The following is a 17421-nucleotide window of genomic DNA, read 5'->3' on the forward strand; positions in this document are numbered from 1 at the left end:
TGGGTTCAAATCCTTCATCTTACTTTAAAGGGGTCTGTGACCATGACGAGGTTTTAACCTCTCTCTGCCTCAGTTTCCTCCTCTGGAAAATAGGGATTATAACACTCTGGTATGGGCATCACAGGATTGCTGAGAAGCTCAGGCACAAGTGGAAAATGCCTGTTAAACCTTCTATAAACATCAGCTATTACTAAGCAATCTGTCAGTGTCTTTCTCACTTATTAGATCAGCTAGGTGTTAAAAGGAATAGAACACCAGACCCAGAGTCAGGAAGACTTGAGTTCAAATCCAGCCTCAGGTCATTACCAGCTGTGTGACCCTGGGCAAGTCTCTTAACCTCAATTTGCCACAGTTTCCTTACCTCTGAAATAGTTGTAATAATAGCACCTAACCTCACAGAGTTGCAAGGATCAAATATATACCTAAGGGTTTTATGTAAATGCCAGCTATTATTACTGTTGTTTATATTCCTCAGGGAGTTACTCGAAGTTATCTGGAATTATATCAGTTAACAAACAAGTCCAGAAAGGGGGTAGATTTAAAGGACTAGAGAAATCAGTGCTAACTCAGTGCATAATATATCTGTAAGAGTCCAGCCACAAGATCCAATGATACAGGTTTGTGACAATGCACCAAATTGGAAACGTAGATTTGACTAGCCATGATTATTCAGTTATGCCTTCTCAGCATTAGTCTAGAGTTTCAGTTGAACCAAATCAGATAGGAACTTTTCAAGTCACAAATCTAAGTACTGTTCAGACAGCCCTATAAACTAAAAGCTAGGTTTATAATAAAACTAAATTATGAGTTTTTTTAAGTTACCAAATTTTGAAAGAAACAAATTATATTGGTCCCTCCAGATGATCAAGAAGGGGGAAAGGGAGCTAAGAATCCACTCAGACATTTACATGAGTAAACTTCTTTACTGAAAGTCTCTACTAATTCAAAAAGGGAAAGTTATCATAAGATCAGAGATCTTCAAAGCTCCACAAAACACTTTATTTGCATCTTTATTTGCAGGCCCAATCCTTGTGAAGGGTTAATTCTGTGGGTGACTCTGCTCTGCATGGAAAAAAGTTGGAATGGAAATAGAGGTCAGGGAAGAGTAATGTCTATACAGCTCTACTTCCTGTACCTTGAGTACAATTTTGACTACAATATTCAGCAATGAAAAGTTTGGGGAACTGTGACTAGGATGTATAGTATGAACCTTATACAGTGAAGCAGAGGACCTTGATTTTAGTAAGTGTGATACAGGGCAAATCACTTACCTTTTAAGGTCCCATACAAGTTTTTAAGACTATCCATTACAGAGTAGCTATTATTGTGTGTCAGAGGAGGGAGTTTTCACACTGAGTTCCCTATACTAATGAAATCATGGGTCTGGACCAATATTTTTGTAAACTGATGAAAATATGATTTCTTTTTTGAAGATGGTGGAGATGACCTGTGTGTGTTGTAAGGGAAGTAATTGCTTTCTTGAAAAGACCTTGAGATTAATTTTTATGTGTACCTGAGCCATTCAATGGAGAAGACTGAAGATGAATTGAACTATTTCTATTGGCCACAAGAATTTTTTCAAACAAAATACTGCATTAACCACAGTTTTAAAAAGCCTTCCAACTCAGACCAAGCATACATAATTGCCTCCTCACCTATTTGTGCCTATCTCCTTTCCTGCTCATTAAAAATAAATCTAAAGCTAGGACACACCTACGTGTATGACCTCAGCTTTGATTTTGCTACTCAGAAAATCCTCTATTCTGCTTTTATCGATTCCTTATCTCATTATTCAGTTACTGTTCCATGCCTTTTCCTCTCTCCTCAATTCCCCAACATTATCTCTACTCCTCACAGTTATTATAGATGACGGTGTTCTACTTCACCGAAATGGAGAACATCTGATAGGAGGTCCTTCACCTCTGTCCTCTAGTCCTCAAAACTGCTCAACATTATCACCTACCTGTTCTTGATTCCTCCACTCACATTAAAAAAAGGAATTTCTATTCCTCAAGAGAGTAGAGATTCCAAGCCATTCATCCTACATCCTTTTACCTCTCCATGTTGGTGACAATTTGCTCTGGCAAATTCTCTCTCTCACTCTCTTCTTCTTCCTCCTCCTCCTCCCCCTCTTTCTTCTTCTTCTTTTTTTCCACCTCAGTTTCCCAATCATGCCATATGAGGGTTGTTTGAAGGAACTGGATGTAGCCTAGAAAGGAAAAGATTCTGAAACTGTCTATTTTCCCCCTATGCCCAATTCCTGGAGTTCTCTTGCTCCTCATTCCCCCAACCCCTGCCCCAGGCCTCCTGATTTCCCTTAAAAGTCTTCTTTGCAATCTGGGGTTTGGCCCTGCTATTTTACAGAAATTGCTCTTTCAAAAGTCACAAATGACCTTTTGTTTTTCCCCAATTCTCTTCTATCTTGACTCCCTTGTAGAACATGATACTGCTAACCACTCATGCTTCCAAATAATGTTTCCTCCCTTGGCTTCAGAGACGCCTCATTCTCCTGGTTTACCTCTAAACTTTAATTACTTTTTTCTTTCTCCTCTGCTAGTTTCTCACCCTGTTCCTGATCCCTTAAGGTGGGTGGTGCTCAACATTCTGTCCTTGGCCCCTGTTCTTTTTCTGCAGATTCTTCCCTGGTAACCTCCTTTAATCTCCAATGGCTTCAACTATGACCCTGATACATATGGGTCCCAAATTTATATCTCCACTTGCAATCTCTTCTGACCTCCCAACTGAATCAGTAACTGAAGTGTGGTTCAGGGTGGAGGTGGGGGGAACACTGTATTTGCAATCAGAAGACCTGGGTTTGAGCCCTGGCTCTCATATTTTTATTACTTATATGCCCTTAGACAAGCTATTTAATATGTCTGGGCTTCAGTTTCCTCAACTGGAAGATGGTGGGGGGAGGGGGGGGGAGTGACACTTGGCTAGGTGGTCAATGCTCCTATGGTCTTTATCTGGAGAGATGGCTCTGAGCACAACAGGCACTTAAAACTCTTGACATTTTAGGATGGAATCTTTCTTCTCAATAACTTCTACATTTAACTGTGCTTGCATGTGATTCAAAGAAACAGGTCACACAAATAAAAATTCCTGACACTTGTGAAGAAGACTCAGAGACCATTTTAAAGCAAATGGCACATGGGCCATCTGTGCTACCTCAATGTCTCCGAAACAGACCTCTGTAGCTTTACTTCTCATATGAACCCTGGACTTAATGAGTCATTTTACAAACTACTACTCCAAATACTGCACTAAACATGGTTCTTTTATAAGTCTTCTAGTACAAGGATCACTCAAGAGTGAATTAAAGTGACAGTCTCCTTTGTACAGAAATGGATTTTTCCACTGCCAAAAAGGTGGCATGATTAACTAATAAAAAATCAGATATCGTACATCCTTTGATTTAATCATTGACTACAGATGGTGGATTTGATCCAAAAGGAAATGCACCCTACCGTGTTTTGGTAGCTGGCCCATTGGAGCAAAGTGTTTCAAAGATCAAAAAAGATAATCCCAACATCTTCTTTAGCTCTAGAATACACTAGAGATAGTGAAGAAACAAACTTCTAAACTCCATTAATTAATTAATCAATCTTGCATGGATTTTTGAGAGTTTACAATGTGTTTAGTGCTTTGCTTAAATAATAAGGTACATGCAGAAGAAAACTTTCAATGTCATAAGAGAGACTACATCATCTTGCAAATTCAGGACTTTAGTTTTCAAAGATGAATCTGAGACCTCCTAAGACAGATCAGGGAAGCCAGTTAAAATGATTTCTTGAGTAGGTTCCATCTAGATGGCTTAAGAATCAATCAGTTTAGAGAGGTGACAGAAGCTGGGGAAGGGAGCTTAGGGTAAGGGGATGGCCATGAGGGACTTCTACCTCCCTAGCTAAAGAGAGTTTATCTATCCATTTGGGGCTTAGTTTAATCCTGGTGCCTATTAGGCAATTGTTTAACTCCCAGTACACATACCATCGTTTTGATTATCTTACTTTCAAGAATCAACGTCACTTCCCTAGAGGCAAAATGAAAACATTTTTTAAATTTAGGGACAAAAGATTGCACTGAGCATTGTGTATCTGCTGTGAAGGGTACTGTGTTCTCATTAAGCTTCATGATAATCATCTGAGAATAGTTACAAAAAGTATTTTCCTTACTTTAAAGATAAGTAATTCAAGGCAAAAACAGGCATAAATAATTTGCCAAGGACAGCCAGTCATTTGTAGAAGAAATACTGGACTCCTAGATTAATGGCTCCCATCCTACTTCCTCCAAGTATAAAGTATGGTAATGATAATAGTAAAGTCTTTCCCACCAGTAATTCCAATTAATATTTTACTTATGATTTAGCTTCTTAAAAACTACAAAATCCTATGCAATTTAGCAATACCTCCAACAGAGACCGCTTATGTAAATTGATTGGGATAATGAGCTATTAAAATAGTTTATTTGGTGGGTTGAAAGTTTTTCCACTTGAAAAACGTATCAATATTAAAAGAGAAGCACAGAATGGCATAGTGGATGATAATAACAATTATTATAATTATCATTTATAAAGCACTTTCAGGTTCACAAACCATTTTACAAATATGATCTCATTTAATCCTCACAACAATCCTGGAAGGAAGGTGTGATTACTGCCCCCATTTTACAGATGAAGAAGTGGAGGCAGATAAAGTTTGTTCAAATCAGTTGCATAAAACCTGGATGTTTGCTTCTTCAACAGAACTGTTGTCTCATTAAAGCGTATACTGCCTCCAACTGTGTAGGTCACAACCCAACCAGGCATTCTCATTCTGGGCTATTCTTGTACATGTCTTCCCATAAGTCCATCCACATGCATAGGGCTTTCCTCTGAATGTCTTGATATTGTATTGCCATGTATTCATAGCATAGTTGGGTAATCACTGGCCTATGCATTGAAAAAGTATTAACTAGAGCTTAGAATTGGATGCTGGCTCTGTTATTAAAGCACAGACAAATAAGCATCATCTACAAAATGGAAATGATAATGTTTAAACTGTCTAAGCAACAGGGTTGTTTTGAGGAATGTGCCTTGGAAACCTAAAGGTCCTGTAAAAAATTGAATTTATTCCCTTCCCTGGCCATCACTCCCTTATATGTGTTGTGTCTCTCTATTAGCATCAGAGAATGTTTTCTCTTTGTACTATTTCACGCCAAAATTGAATGCTTGCTAACCTTACAAAGATGGATAAAATACATTTCATGAAAACAAAAGGCAAGTGAATTTGTGGAACCACCATGGCCACCTACAATCATTATAAAAATAATATTATTTCATCTTGGCCTCTATAACTCTTAACCCAAGCTCCCTGAGGGGCTTTCTGGCACATAGTAGGCATGTAAATGCATGATGGTTATGATGAGGATGATGACAATGATGAAATTAATAAGTGGAACTGCTATTTCTTTCCACCTCATAACAACCTAATTAACTGAATGACTTTCTTCTCTTGATTTTGCATCACACTTTAAAATAGATATATGAAATATTAGAACTGAAAGAAATTATCTCATAATGACGAAGTACTAAAGAGTTGTAGGAGTAGCTAGGTGACACAGTGGATAGTCTGCCAAGCCTGGAGTCAGGAAGATCCAAGCTTAAATCTGGCCTCAGACACTAACTTGCTGTGTGACCCTAAGCAAGTCACTTAACCCTGTTTGCCTCAGTTTCCTCATCTGTCAAATGTCTCCTCATCTGGAGAAAGAAATGGCAAACCACTGCAGTATTTTTGCCAAGAAAAACCTCAAATGGAGTCATGAAGAGTCAGGCATGACTGAAAAAAGACTGAACAACAGAAGAATTGTAGAGGTGGTAAAAGTCATATCATTAAATGTAAAGGGAGTAAAGGGTAAGTTGAGTTTTTTTTTCTTTAGTTAATATTTCTTTATTATCTAATATAAGCACTATAAGGAAGATAAAATACCCTAAAATCACCTGAATTTTGTGGGCGGGTGTGTTATTTTAAACAACTCATTTCTTTTCCATTTTTCCTGAGTCATGCAGAAAAAGTCAACAATGCTTGATTACATTTGTACATAGGGCACTGGGAAGTACCTATAAAAACCTCAGGTAGGGGCACAAAATATACATAGGAGAGCGCGTGTATCCAACATTATCAGTCACATCAGTTACAGCTGTGTTGGTAGAAGAAGAAAACAGAAAGACATGGCAAGCCTGAACTGGTCATATGAGGGAGAAAATGGTGAGCATTCCTCTACTGTTCCACATGGGAGGCAGAGCATTTATTGCTTTTTGGACATTCAGTACAGTTTTCTGTAACTGCAAAGGACTGGGTTAAGAGTTATAGAGGCCAAGATAGGTGAAATAATATTATTTTTATAATGATTGTAGGTGGCCACAGTGGTTCTACAAATTTACTTGCCTTTTGTTTTCATGAAATGTATTTTATCCATCTTTGTTAGCAAGCATTCAATTTTGGCATGAAATAGTACAAAGAGAAAACATTCTCTGATGCTAGATTTTCACTTACTTGCATGAGATGTCCTTTAAAAATACTTGATATAACTTAAGATATCTAATATAAGCTTAATATAGGTTTTAAGGAAACTTTTGAAAAGTAATAGAGGTAGTTTATAAAAAAACAAACTAGCCATCAAGCATCAAGTGAAGATTTGCATATCTTTGCATATTTTGCTTATGTTTACATATTTTGTCTTTCTAGGGCCTGAGCACTGGAGCAAACTCTACCCCATTGCTAATGGAAACAATCAGTCTCCTATTGACATTAAAACCAAAGAAACCAAGCACGATGCTTCTCTGAAACCCTTCAGTGTCTCCTACAACCCAGCAACAGCCAAAGAAATTGTCAACGTAGGTCATTCCTTCGCTGTAAATTTTGAGGACAAGGATAACCAGTCAGGTAAGTCAAAACATACTACTTCCTCTTTATTTTCCAAGGTAAACAGGCAGATCAATCAACCAACCAACATTAATTTTACACCTGCTATTTGCTATTTACTCTGCCAAATACAAAGACAAAAGCAAAGTAGTGAGGGAACTTACTCAAATTTTGACAGGGGAGATAGCATATACATGCACTGGTATATTCAAAATACAAAAAAAGTAGATACAAGGTTATCTTAGGGAGAAAGACACCAGCAGCTGGGGGAACTAAGAAAGTTTTGGTGCAGAGGAAGGTGTTTGAGCTATCTTGAAGAAAACCAGGAATTCCAAGAAGTGAAGGGTAGAATGGAGAGCATTCCAGGAATGGGAGACAGGTCACTTATGTGTGAGGAATAGAAAATAGGCCAACATGGCTGAAATGAAAGGTAAGAGGTAGAAGCCAGTTGTTAGAGCAGGGAGAATGTTGCACCTGGAGTCACAAAGACCTGAATTCAAATTCAGCCTCGGACACTTACTACCTGTGTGACCCTGAACAAATCACTTAACCTCTCATAGCCTCAGTTTCCACATCTGTAAAATGGGGGTAATAATAGCACCTACTTCTCACAGGGTTGTTGTGAAAATCAATTGAAATAATATCTGTGAAGCACTTAGCAAATCTTAAAGTGCTCTATAAATGCTAGCTATTATGAAGGAGAATGTTATATAAGAAGACTGGAGGTAGAAAAGGGCCAGGTTGTGAAGAGTTTTAAATATCCAACAGAGGACTGTATGTTTCATCCCAGAGGCAATAGGGAGATCATCATCATTATCATTATCATCATCATCATTTATATAGTGCCTATTTTGTGCCAGGCACTAAGCCAAATGCTTTACAAATATTATCTCATTTGATCCTCAAAATAATCCTGGGAGGTAGATGCTATTATTATCCCTATTTCACAGTTAAAGAAACTGAGGCAGATGGAGGTTAGATGACTTGTTCAAGGTTAACCAGCTAGTAACTGAAGCTAGATTTGAACTCAGGTATTTCTGACCCTAGGCCTACATTCTTTCCACTGAGCCACCTAGCTACTAGAATAAGACACAAGGTGACAGTCAGAGATGCCCTAAAGGAAAATCACTTTAGAGGTAGTTGGAAAACATATTGGAGAGGAAAGGGAGCCCAAAGAGAAAGAGATTGCGATAGTTCAGGAGAGAAGTCCAGAGGGCCTGAACTAGGTTGGGTAGAGGAATTGGGATTTATAGGAGAAACAACAAAATTTGTCAACTCTTGATAAATGAAATGAATGAGAATGAGGACAACATAGAGGTTGAGAACCATGGTGACTGGAAGGACCAAGTTGCCATCAACAGTAATAAGGAAGTTGGGTAGAAAGAAGGACTTGGTGGGGGTAAGGGGTGAGGTGGGGTGGTATAATTCAGAAAAACTTTAAGAAATAAAATAATTAGTCAGAAATATATTTATTCTGTAACACACCCATACACATTGCTAAAAATTATCACAATAATGTTCCATATAGGGCTAGTCTACACAAAATTATAAAGTTGACAAAACTGGTGTCTGGGGCTCTCTTGTCTTTTTTTTGTTTGTTTTTGCTGAGGCAGCCAGGGTTAAGTGACTTGCCTAGGGTCACACAGCTAGTAAGTGTCAAGTGTCTGGGGTCAGACTCCAAGGCCAGAGCTCTATCCACCAGGCCACCTAGCTGCCCCAGCTCTTATGCTTTTTCCCCTGCTCAGTGGTTCTTTCTCCCCTTGCATAGAGCTTTGAGTCTATCCATATTTTTTTTCTACTTTTCTCCATCAACACTTGCTCTCTACAAAGGATCTGATTAACTCATCAGCACTAAAGGACATACAGTTAATATGGTTTAAAGTGTTGCTTTTCTTATAGAGGTTTGCATTTTTAACAAGGTCAAAGAAATAACTCTCTGGTAGTGAAATGTCAATCATCAGTGATGAGGAACAGGAGGTATTATTTTTGGTTCAGATGTGATTTTCAGGCACCCCTGAAATCACATCTAAGTTAACTGCCTACTCCAAGGTTGGTGTAGGTTCTAAACTTTTTGTACAAGATTGTCAACATACGCTTCAGGTGCTTTGTTGGCCTTGCTAACAACATTCTTATTGAACATTGATGCCAGTTTAATTGGCATTTGTACAGTAGTCAAAAAAAATTGCAAATAGAAGATGGGAGTTATTAAAAGACAAATTAATGAACAAATAAATGAAGCATATATTAATCATTTACTATGTGCAAAGCACTGTGATGAAATAATTTGTCTGAAACAACACAAGCCAGTAACAAATTAGGGATAGCAATCCCCCAGAGCTTTTCCTTTTATCCTCATACTTCATCTACTTTGGCTTTAATCTCATTTAATGTTTTAGCCCTGGTCCAATTTCTACTGATTGCATTGGGGTTTCTAACTGGTAACTAGGTACTTTCTTTCTCATCCTAGTACTAAAAGGTGGTCCAGTCGTTGGAAACTTCAGGCTGCGGCAGTTTCATTTCCACTGGGGGGCTGCTGATGACCATGGTTCTGAGCACACAATAGATGGAGTAAAATACTCAGCAGAGGTAAAATCATTAAAAGAGACATAATAATATTATGTGAGCAGCCTCTGAGAATTAATCCTTTCACTCTTCCCATTCAACTCCCAACCCAACTGAATAGATTTATAAAAAATGAGCAGTCTCCCTCAATCTACAGACATCACAGGCAGTGCCTATGTAATATCCTTCAGAGAAAGTAAATGATAAGTCAGTGCTTTGAAAGACCTATGATTTCAATGGTGCAGCCTCTTTTCTAACAATACAGATGTAACTTTTTATCAAACTTATAGAAAATTATTCAACTGAATGATTTTTAAAATATGGTACCCCCTCGAGATATTTCTGGATATTCCAGAAAAACAGTAAGTAATCAAAGAAGAAGAAGAAGAAGAAGAAGAAGAAGAAGAAGTAGGGCATATTATAATTGGATGACATTTTATTCAGTAGAAATATCTTACTTAAGAAATTTTCAGAATTCTGAGTAATTACATAACCTAATATTAGATTGCTTCCTTGTTATCCCTTAAATTTTTTTTAACTCAGAGAACTAGGGAGAGGGATACATTTTTAAAATCATTCAATTGAGTAATCTTCTACATGCCTAACACAAAATTTAACTTTTCTTCTAACCTAATATCTGTCTTTTTAAAAGAATTGTCTTTATTTCTTAAAGGGGTCAACTAGAAGCAAAATTTGGCCAAGTTTCCTGCTGCACTGTGAGCCATAAACTGATCTTTACAATGTTATATAGAGAGAGTCATATAATGTAGAAGTCAAAGAATAACCCAGACCAAAGAAAAGAAGCAAAGACCTATAAAAGATTATATAACCTTGTTTGGGATATATTACTTATGTAACCTCCATAAGATGAAATATTGTTTACCAGAAACAAACCATCTCTCTTTCTAAATCACGCTGAAAAACAATCACAAAGTCCCAAATAGTGATCCCTAGGACTTAGATATGCTACATAAAATTGTCTTCTAATAAACTTACTGATAAGGAATACTGTGTGGTACCGTTTAAAAAATCATAGCTTTGGAATCAGAGACCCTGAGTTCTAATTCAGCTTCTACCTGTATAAACTTAGGCAACATTTAACCTCTCTAGGCCTGTTTGGCAAAATGAGGGGGTTGGACTGAATCACTGTTGAGGTGCCCACTTAGCAGGCAGCCAGGTGACACAGTGGAGAGAGAAACCAATGTGGAATCAGAAAGACCTGAATCCAAATCTAGTCTCAGACATTTGCTAGCTGTGACCCTAGAAAAGTCATTTAACCTCTTTCTACCTTAATTTCCTCAATAATGAAATGGGGACAATAATAGCACCTACTTCACAGAGTTTGTGTGAATTAAATGAGATAATATTTGTAAAGTTCTCTGCAATGCTATACAAACTCCAGCTATTTTTATTTTATTTTTCCAACTCACAATTTATGGTCATACAAAGAGTTTGGGTAAGAGAGAGAAGATAACTTCATCTGCTGATATAAAAATCAGTCAGCCAGTGTGCCAAGAAAAAAATAGAAGCCTTATTGAGCTCTTCACCCCCAAGAGTGCTAGAAGAAACAAGATGTCAATTTTTTAGAAACTACAGCATAAGAATGAATAGAAAAGCACTCTCAAGACTGGGGATTTTCATTCCATTAATTTTGCCACAGAATATTAATTCAGTTATCTAACAGTAAGAATCTGGCCCCTTCCTGTCTTCTGGCTGAATTTTCAACATGATTGCAACACTTCAACTTCCTCTTTCTACATCAGGGATTCTTAACTTTTTTTGTGTTTCATGGACCCCTTCGGCAGTCTAATGAAGCCCATGGACCCCTTCTCAAAATAATTTTTAAATGCATAAAATAAAACACACAGGATTATATTATGTATAAAATAAAATACACAGATTACAAAGGAAACCAATTATATTGAAATGTGGTTATAAAATATTAAAAAAAAAGTTTGTGGACCCAAGGTTAAGAACTCCTGATCTAGGCAAAGGCATCTTTCTCTGGACTGCCAAATGAAAATGTATCTTGGTTACTGGTAGCTGTTATCTGCATAGAGAAGTAAAGAATAAACCACAACTTTTTAAATTTTTTTAAAGTTACACATAGTTCACTGGAATTCTGAAAAATATGCCAGTTTCTCTGAAGCAGCTCAGAAACCTGACGGCTTGGCAATTATTGGTGTTTTTATAAAGGTAAGTAAGAAAACTATTCAAATGTTTCTTCTGTCCAGATTAGAGTTTGAGATAGGACGGAACAAGAGGCCAACAGTATTCTAGTTGTTCTTCTGAGAGCTTTAATTTCATTTTTACTAATTCAAAGTAGATGAAAAACATCCCAGAGTGCCTTTTATTTGGTTTTCCTATTGACTTTGTTTCGTTTGGCTTCTCCCTCTGAAGAGAGGATGGTGGGGAGGATTCTGTTACAGATGAAAGAGGAGAGGAATCTTCTTCTCCTTCACTTTTGTCCCTCTCCCAAGCCTTCTTACAAATTTCTTGAAGAAGACTCAGGGATTGTTTAATCTCTGTTTCAGATTTAACCTCAAAATTCTCTAAGGATAATATATTAATGAAGCAATGTTGTTGTTGTTGTTGTTTTGTTGACTCTTCAGTTGATTTAGGAGATAGAAAATCAGATACTGGTCAGCTAATATACCAAGAAGTTCCTGAAACATCATCATGAAATTGTTATCTGTTTGGCCATTGGAGACATTAAAGGGTAGGAGGATATATACCAAAGACCAGAACTAAGGAGGACTTTCATTCCACTATCACTCCTTGGATTTTCATTTCTTATATATAAATGTCTTACACAAGTAGGTGCTTACTTGGACTAAAAATATCCCTCAGTATATTTAGAATACTTTAAATGAAACGTTAACTTACATATTTTTTCATATGCTCAAGTACAGATAGACAATGCACTCTCAGACATACCATCTTATTGCAAAATACCCACTGATAGAACAGAGGAAAATACCTTCTCCATTTAATATTTTTAATGGAAAGTTTACATTGACTTTGTTTTTTAGTAGTATTTGATTTACAAATTGCATCTGTCCCTTGTATGTTTATTTCTTTCATCTCATTTTTTTTCTTTTTTTATTCTTTTCTCAGCTTGGCCAGGCCAACCCAGTCCTACAAAAAGTAATTGGTGCCCTAGGTTCAATCAAAACTAAGGTAAATATCCCAAATCAAGGACTTACTATTAAGAAGTCTAGTCTTTGAGACTTACTAAATGAGGGGTACTGTGGAGAAGGGCAGGAGCAGGGAATATGGAGGGGAAAGGCACAGACAAACCTAACCCCAAAGCTCCCTGTATGTCAGCTACCTTAAGGACAATTCTGGAGTCAACTTTTGCAGTCATTTGTTGGAAGGGACCTGTGGAAGAATGAGTCACTTAGTAAATTCACTTTGCAATGTCCATTTAATGTATTTAAAATGTGGTAAACTTTCATTTCAAAAACAAAGATATGTATATTTCTTTAATAGCACAAAAGGATGTGTTGAGGATGCACTTTTAGGATTAATAAAGAATTGAATAGTTGAAACAAGCTATCCCCATCTGTCAGCTGAAATGAAATCATAGGTTCAGGGAGGAAAAAAATAACCAAAATAACTATTTGTCAATGACTTTACCACTCAGCTCTAATATGGTCTGGCATCAATTCTGTATTCAAAATAAGTGTTTTCATAATGCAGAAAATTGTGTGTACATATACAGAAACGTTTTATATATACACATATATATGTATATATTAAGAAGATGGCTTTATTCCAACTCTGAAACATCTTCAGTACTTGCCTGTTTTTAGCCTTATTCAAAAGGTAGAAAAACCTAGAGGACAAAACTTCAGGGTAGAATTTGTCACTTTGTCCTCTACCACCAATAATTATGATGTCTGGTGACATAACTTGAAGCAGCTAGGTGGCACAGTGACCAAAGTGCTGGTCCTGGATTCAGGAAATTTTTTGCTATTGTTGGGTTGTTTCAGTCATGTCTGACTCTTTGTGAGTCCTTTTGTGGTTTTCTTGGCAAAGATACTGGAGTGGTTTACCATTTCCTTCTCTATCTCATTTTACAAATGAGAAAGTGAGGCAAACAGGTTAAGTGACTTGCCCAGGGTCACACAGCTAGTAAATGTATGAGGCCAGATTTGAGCTCATGAAGATGAGTCCTGTTTCCAAGCCCAGTGCTCTAGAGCAGAGTTCGGATCCAGCCTCAGAAATTAACTGTGTGACCCTGGGCAAGTCACTTAACCTCTTTCTGCCTCAGTTTCTTCATCTATAAAATGGAGATGATAATAATAGCACCTATCTCCAAGGTAAAAATAAAATGAATTAATATTTGTAAAAAGTCTTTGCAAACTTTAAAGGGCTTTATTAATTCTAGCTGTTATTATAACATACTTGCTCATTTCCTCCACTGCACTATCCTCAAAAAATTTGAGATACTAGTGAAGTCATCAGAAAAAGTAAGGTAATGTTTATAGATGAGCATGAACCTGTAATTGCTAAAAAGTATTTTATATTATAACATATTTGTTTCAGGGCAAACAAGCTCCATTTGCTGATTTTGACCCATCTTCTCTGCTGCCTCAATCCTTGGATTACTGGACCTACTTTGGCTCTCTGACTCATCCCCCTCTCCATGAGAGCGTAACCTGGATTCTCCTTAGGGAGCCAATCAGTGTCAGTGCAGATCAGGTAGAGTATCATAGAGTGGGCCCAGGGAAGTGGAGAGAGATTATATCAAGTCACAAACAGTAGTTAATGAGGGGAAATAAAATTTCATTGGGTTTTTAAAATGTTATTTCTCCTTTTTAAAAAACACAGAATAGTTTATTCCTGTTTTTGGTCCTATTAAAAGGTCATTAAAATATTGTTCCTTGGATTTATTCTTGACAAAGAGTAAATTTCATTCATAAAGAAATCCCCATCTATTTCAAAGTTTTTCTGGCTACAAAGAAGAGAAATGTAGCTGGAAATTCCACTAGACAAACATGTGCAGTTAGATCCCATGGCTCAGAGATTGTGGTTCTGAACTATTATCCTGACAGTTATCGGTTTTTTTTTTTTACTTGTTAGAAGTACATGATTTTAAAGGTCAAAATGTTTATTTGCTCTCAGATCCTTGTCAAGAAAACTAAAGTTGAAGTTCATTGGCATCTCCGAATTGATTAAAATTTAAAAACACTTTTCCAACCAATTCTTTTAATCTACTAAATTTTGCAAAAGCAACTTCTGAATAAAGGGGAATACTTCTTTAAAAGTGAGTCTAGAAAAACCACTGTTAAGGCTGGTTCCATGCATCCCTAGTTAAAGGCAATAAAACTTATGGACCAGTTTTGGAAAAGAATCTCTGGGGAATTTGGTTTTCTACATATACTTTGATTTTCCCATTCAAGTTTTCACTGGAACATTTCTGGAATATTGTTATTACAGAATATTCACTGGAATATTCCATGGAATATTGTTACTCTTTTTCAACAAGATCTTCTTTTCACTTGTGCTATTCCTGAGAGAAGGCTAAGGCAAGAAAGATCTACCGGAATAGGTTTACACATCTCAGATAAATAGATTAATCAGTTTAATAGATTTTTTCAGTCAAGTTGATTATATTACACTAATTGGGTAACACTGAACTGGGTAGTCTATTCAGTAGCTTCATGGTAGTAAATGGCATGACTCAGAACTACTATAACATTTGAAGCCAAAATAGAATAAAAAAATCCTACCCCACCTCCCAAATTTGACTTTATTCTGGTTGTCTTCATTCTCATTCTCTCATTGTGTTAAAATACTCCATGACAAAGTAGGACTATACTTAACTGGTAGGCAGCTAGGTAGTCCAGTGCAGTCAAGAGGTTGTGGGCCTGAGTCAGAAGGCCTGAGTTCAAATCCACCCTCAGATATTTACTAGCTATGTGACCTTGGGCCTGTCTGTAAAATGGAGACAATAATAACACCTACATCCTAGATTTATTTTTAGGAAAAAATGAGAAATCTGTAAAGTACTTTGCAAATCTTAAAGCATTGTGTAAGTACTAGCTATAATTATTATTATTATTGTTATTATCATATAAATGTGGTCATTGTAATTCAGCCCAAGTATATCACTATTTTCTGTCTTTTTCTCTTTAACTCCTCAAATGACTTTAACATACCCTTCACAAAGAGAAGTGTTGAAATTAGGGGCTATCCCTCTCTTCTTTGCATGGGTAAAAAGAATCCACTTCTTATTGTGAAGTCAGTTTTGAAAATAGAATTGCATTAATTCCACTGGGTATAGTGAATATTGGATGGCCTTTAACTGCTTTTGAAATTCAAAAAAAAAATCAATTTTTCCTCCTAGCTGGCCCAGTTGCGAAGTCTTCTGTCGAATTCTGAAGGTGAAAAAGCCAGCCCCATACTGCACAACCACAGACTCCCCCAACCACTGAAAGGAAGAGCAGTGAGGGCCTCGTTCCAGTGAAGTGCCTGTTGATTAGAAGTGAACTTATCTATTTTCAAGGGAAAAAAAGCCAGTATCTTTTCTAAAGAAATCTATTTAAAACATTGGAAGTAAATGTCTTATAGGAAGTTGGTATGTAATGAATGTTTGTTGAATTTGAATTTGTTTCATGAGGGGCACGTGCGCTATTTAGTTAGTTATTGCCATTTCATTAAATTCAAGTTGCATAAATTTATTATACTAATCTTCTCTATGAAGAAAGACACTTTACTCTTGGCTTTTAATATTTTTATGTGCATTTAGTAATCTGTAAGCTAACCATCATTTAAAGTTGTGCTAAAGTTCAAGTTTAATTAATGGAATTCTTTATGATAGCAGTTAACGCATGCATATGATTTAAAGGGAATCATTAAGAATGACATAATTAAGGGACAGCTAGGTGGTGCGGTGGGTTGAGCACCGACCCTGAAATCAGGAGGACCTGAGTTCAAATCCAGCCTCAGACCAAACATTTGACACATACTAGCTGTGTGACCTTGGGCAAGTCACTTAACCCCAATTGCCTAAAAAAAAAAAAAAAAAGAATGACATAATTAGCCTTTCAGTTTGACCAATAAAATATTTTTCCTTTCTCCTTGTCTGTTATATTCTTTATTTTTATTGAAGTCATTTATTTTTCTCATTCTCCTTATAGCCTAAAAACCCACATGGTTTGCTTGTAAAATAATATAGTACTCTTCCACAAGTATAATAACCTGGCTTTTAAAGCAAATTTAGATGTAAAGCTAATTACTTAGAAATAGCTTACAAAAGGGGCAGTTAGGTGGCGAAGTGGATAGAGCACCAGTCAGGAGGACCTGAGTTCAAGTCCAGCCTCAGACTACTTGGCCTTCCCTCTTACTCTAAAGTAGTTAATGGCTGTATTGCTCCCCATCTGGAGAGAAGCATTAATCACAGAGAAATAGTTATCCCTCAGTAGTGGCATGCAAGGAAGCCGGGGAAAGGGAGAATGACAAAATAAAAACAACCCAATAAAAGAACGTAGGCTGTGGCCTGATACATACTTATGCGTTCCATTGGCTTGCTGGAGTCTCTAACAGTTCTGGAGGGAGCCTCCTCTTCTAATGTTGAGTCTCTTTGAACATCCTGATCCTAAACTACACTTCTGGGGGAAGATTAATTTTGGTATAGTAGTATAATCATAGGCAGCTAGGTGGTGTGGGAAGACTCATTTTCATGAGTTCAAATCTGGCCTCATACATTTACTAGCCTGTGTAACCCTGGACAAGTCACTTAACTCTGCCTCAGTTCCTCATCTATAAAATGAGCTAGAAAAGGAAATGCCAAACCATTCCAGTATCTTTTCAAGAAAACCCCAAAATGGGGTAACAAAGAGTTGGACAAAGGCAACCAGAAGGCAGATGGTCTAATATCACATGGCTCTTGGAAACACTAGAGTGTCCCCAACACTAAATTGAATGAGGAAAAGGAGGAGAAATCTAACTG

At 37.0% G+C, this 17421-nt stretch overlaps 1 protein-coding gene across 1 annotated transcript; it reads left to right on the forward strand.

The window, feature by feature from the left end:
* Positions 1-6190: 6190 nt before the first annotated feature.
* LOC114031935 (carbonic anhydrase 1) lies at positions 6191-15936 on the forward strand. Its single transcript, XM_027847152.1, has 7 exons — positions 6191-6242; positions 6723-6920; positions 9367-9485; positions 11562-11657; positions 12579-12641; positions 14013-14168; positions 15817-15936. Exons 1-7 carry the CDS (start codon positions 6206-6208, stop codon positions 15934-15936), a joined length of 789 nt encoding a protein of 262 aa, XP_027702953.1. The 5' UTR covers positions 6191-6205.
* Positions 15937-17421: the final 1485 nt, after the last annotated feature.

The sequence above is a fragment of the Vombatus ursinus genome, unplaced genomic scaffold (assembly GCF_900497805.2).
Source record: "Vombatus ursinus unplaced genomic scaffold, bare-nosed wombat genome assembly UNPS02015255.1, whole genome shotgun sequence".
Taxonomy (NCBI): domain Eukaryota; kingdom Metazoa; phylum Chordata; class Mammalia; order Diprotodontia; family Vombatidae; genus Vombatus; species Vombatus ursinus.

Bases quoted from the DNA above. Each gene is read 5' to 3' on its own strand.
- LOC114031935 (XM_027847152.1), top strand. From the start codon at position 6,206: ATGGCAAGCCTGAACTGGTCATATGAGGGAGAAAATG. The intron at 9,486-11,561 runs GTAAAATCATTA...ATTTTTTTAAAG, and splicing joins GAGTAAAATACTCAGCAGAG to TTACACATAGTTCACTGGAA. The intron at 11,658-12,578 runs GTAAGTAAGAAA...TTCTTTTCTCAG, and splicing joins TTATTGGTGTTTTTATAAAG to CTTGGCCAGGCCAACCCAGT.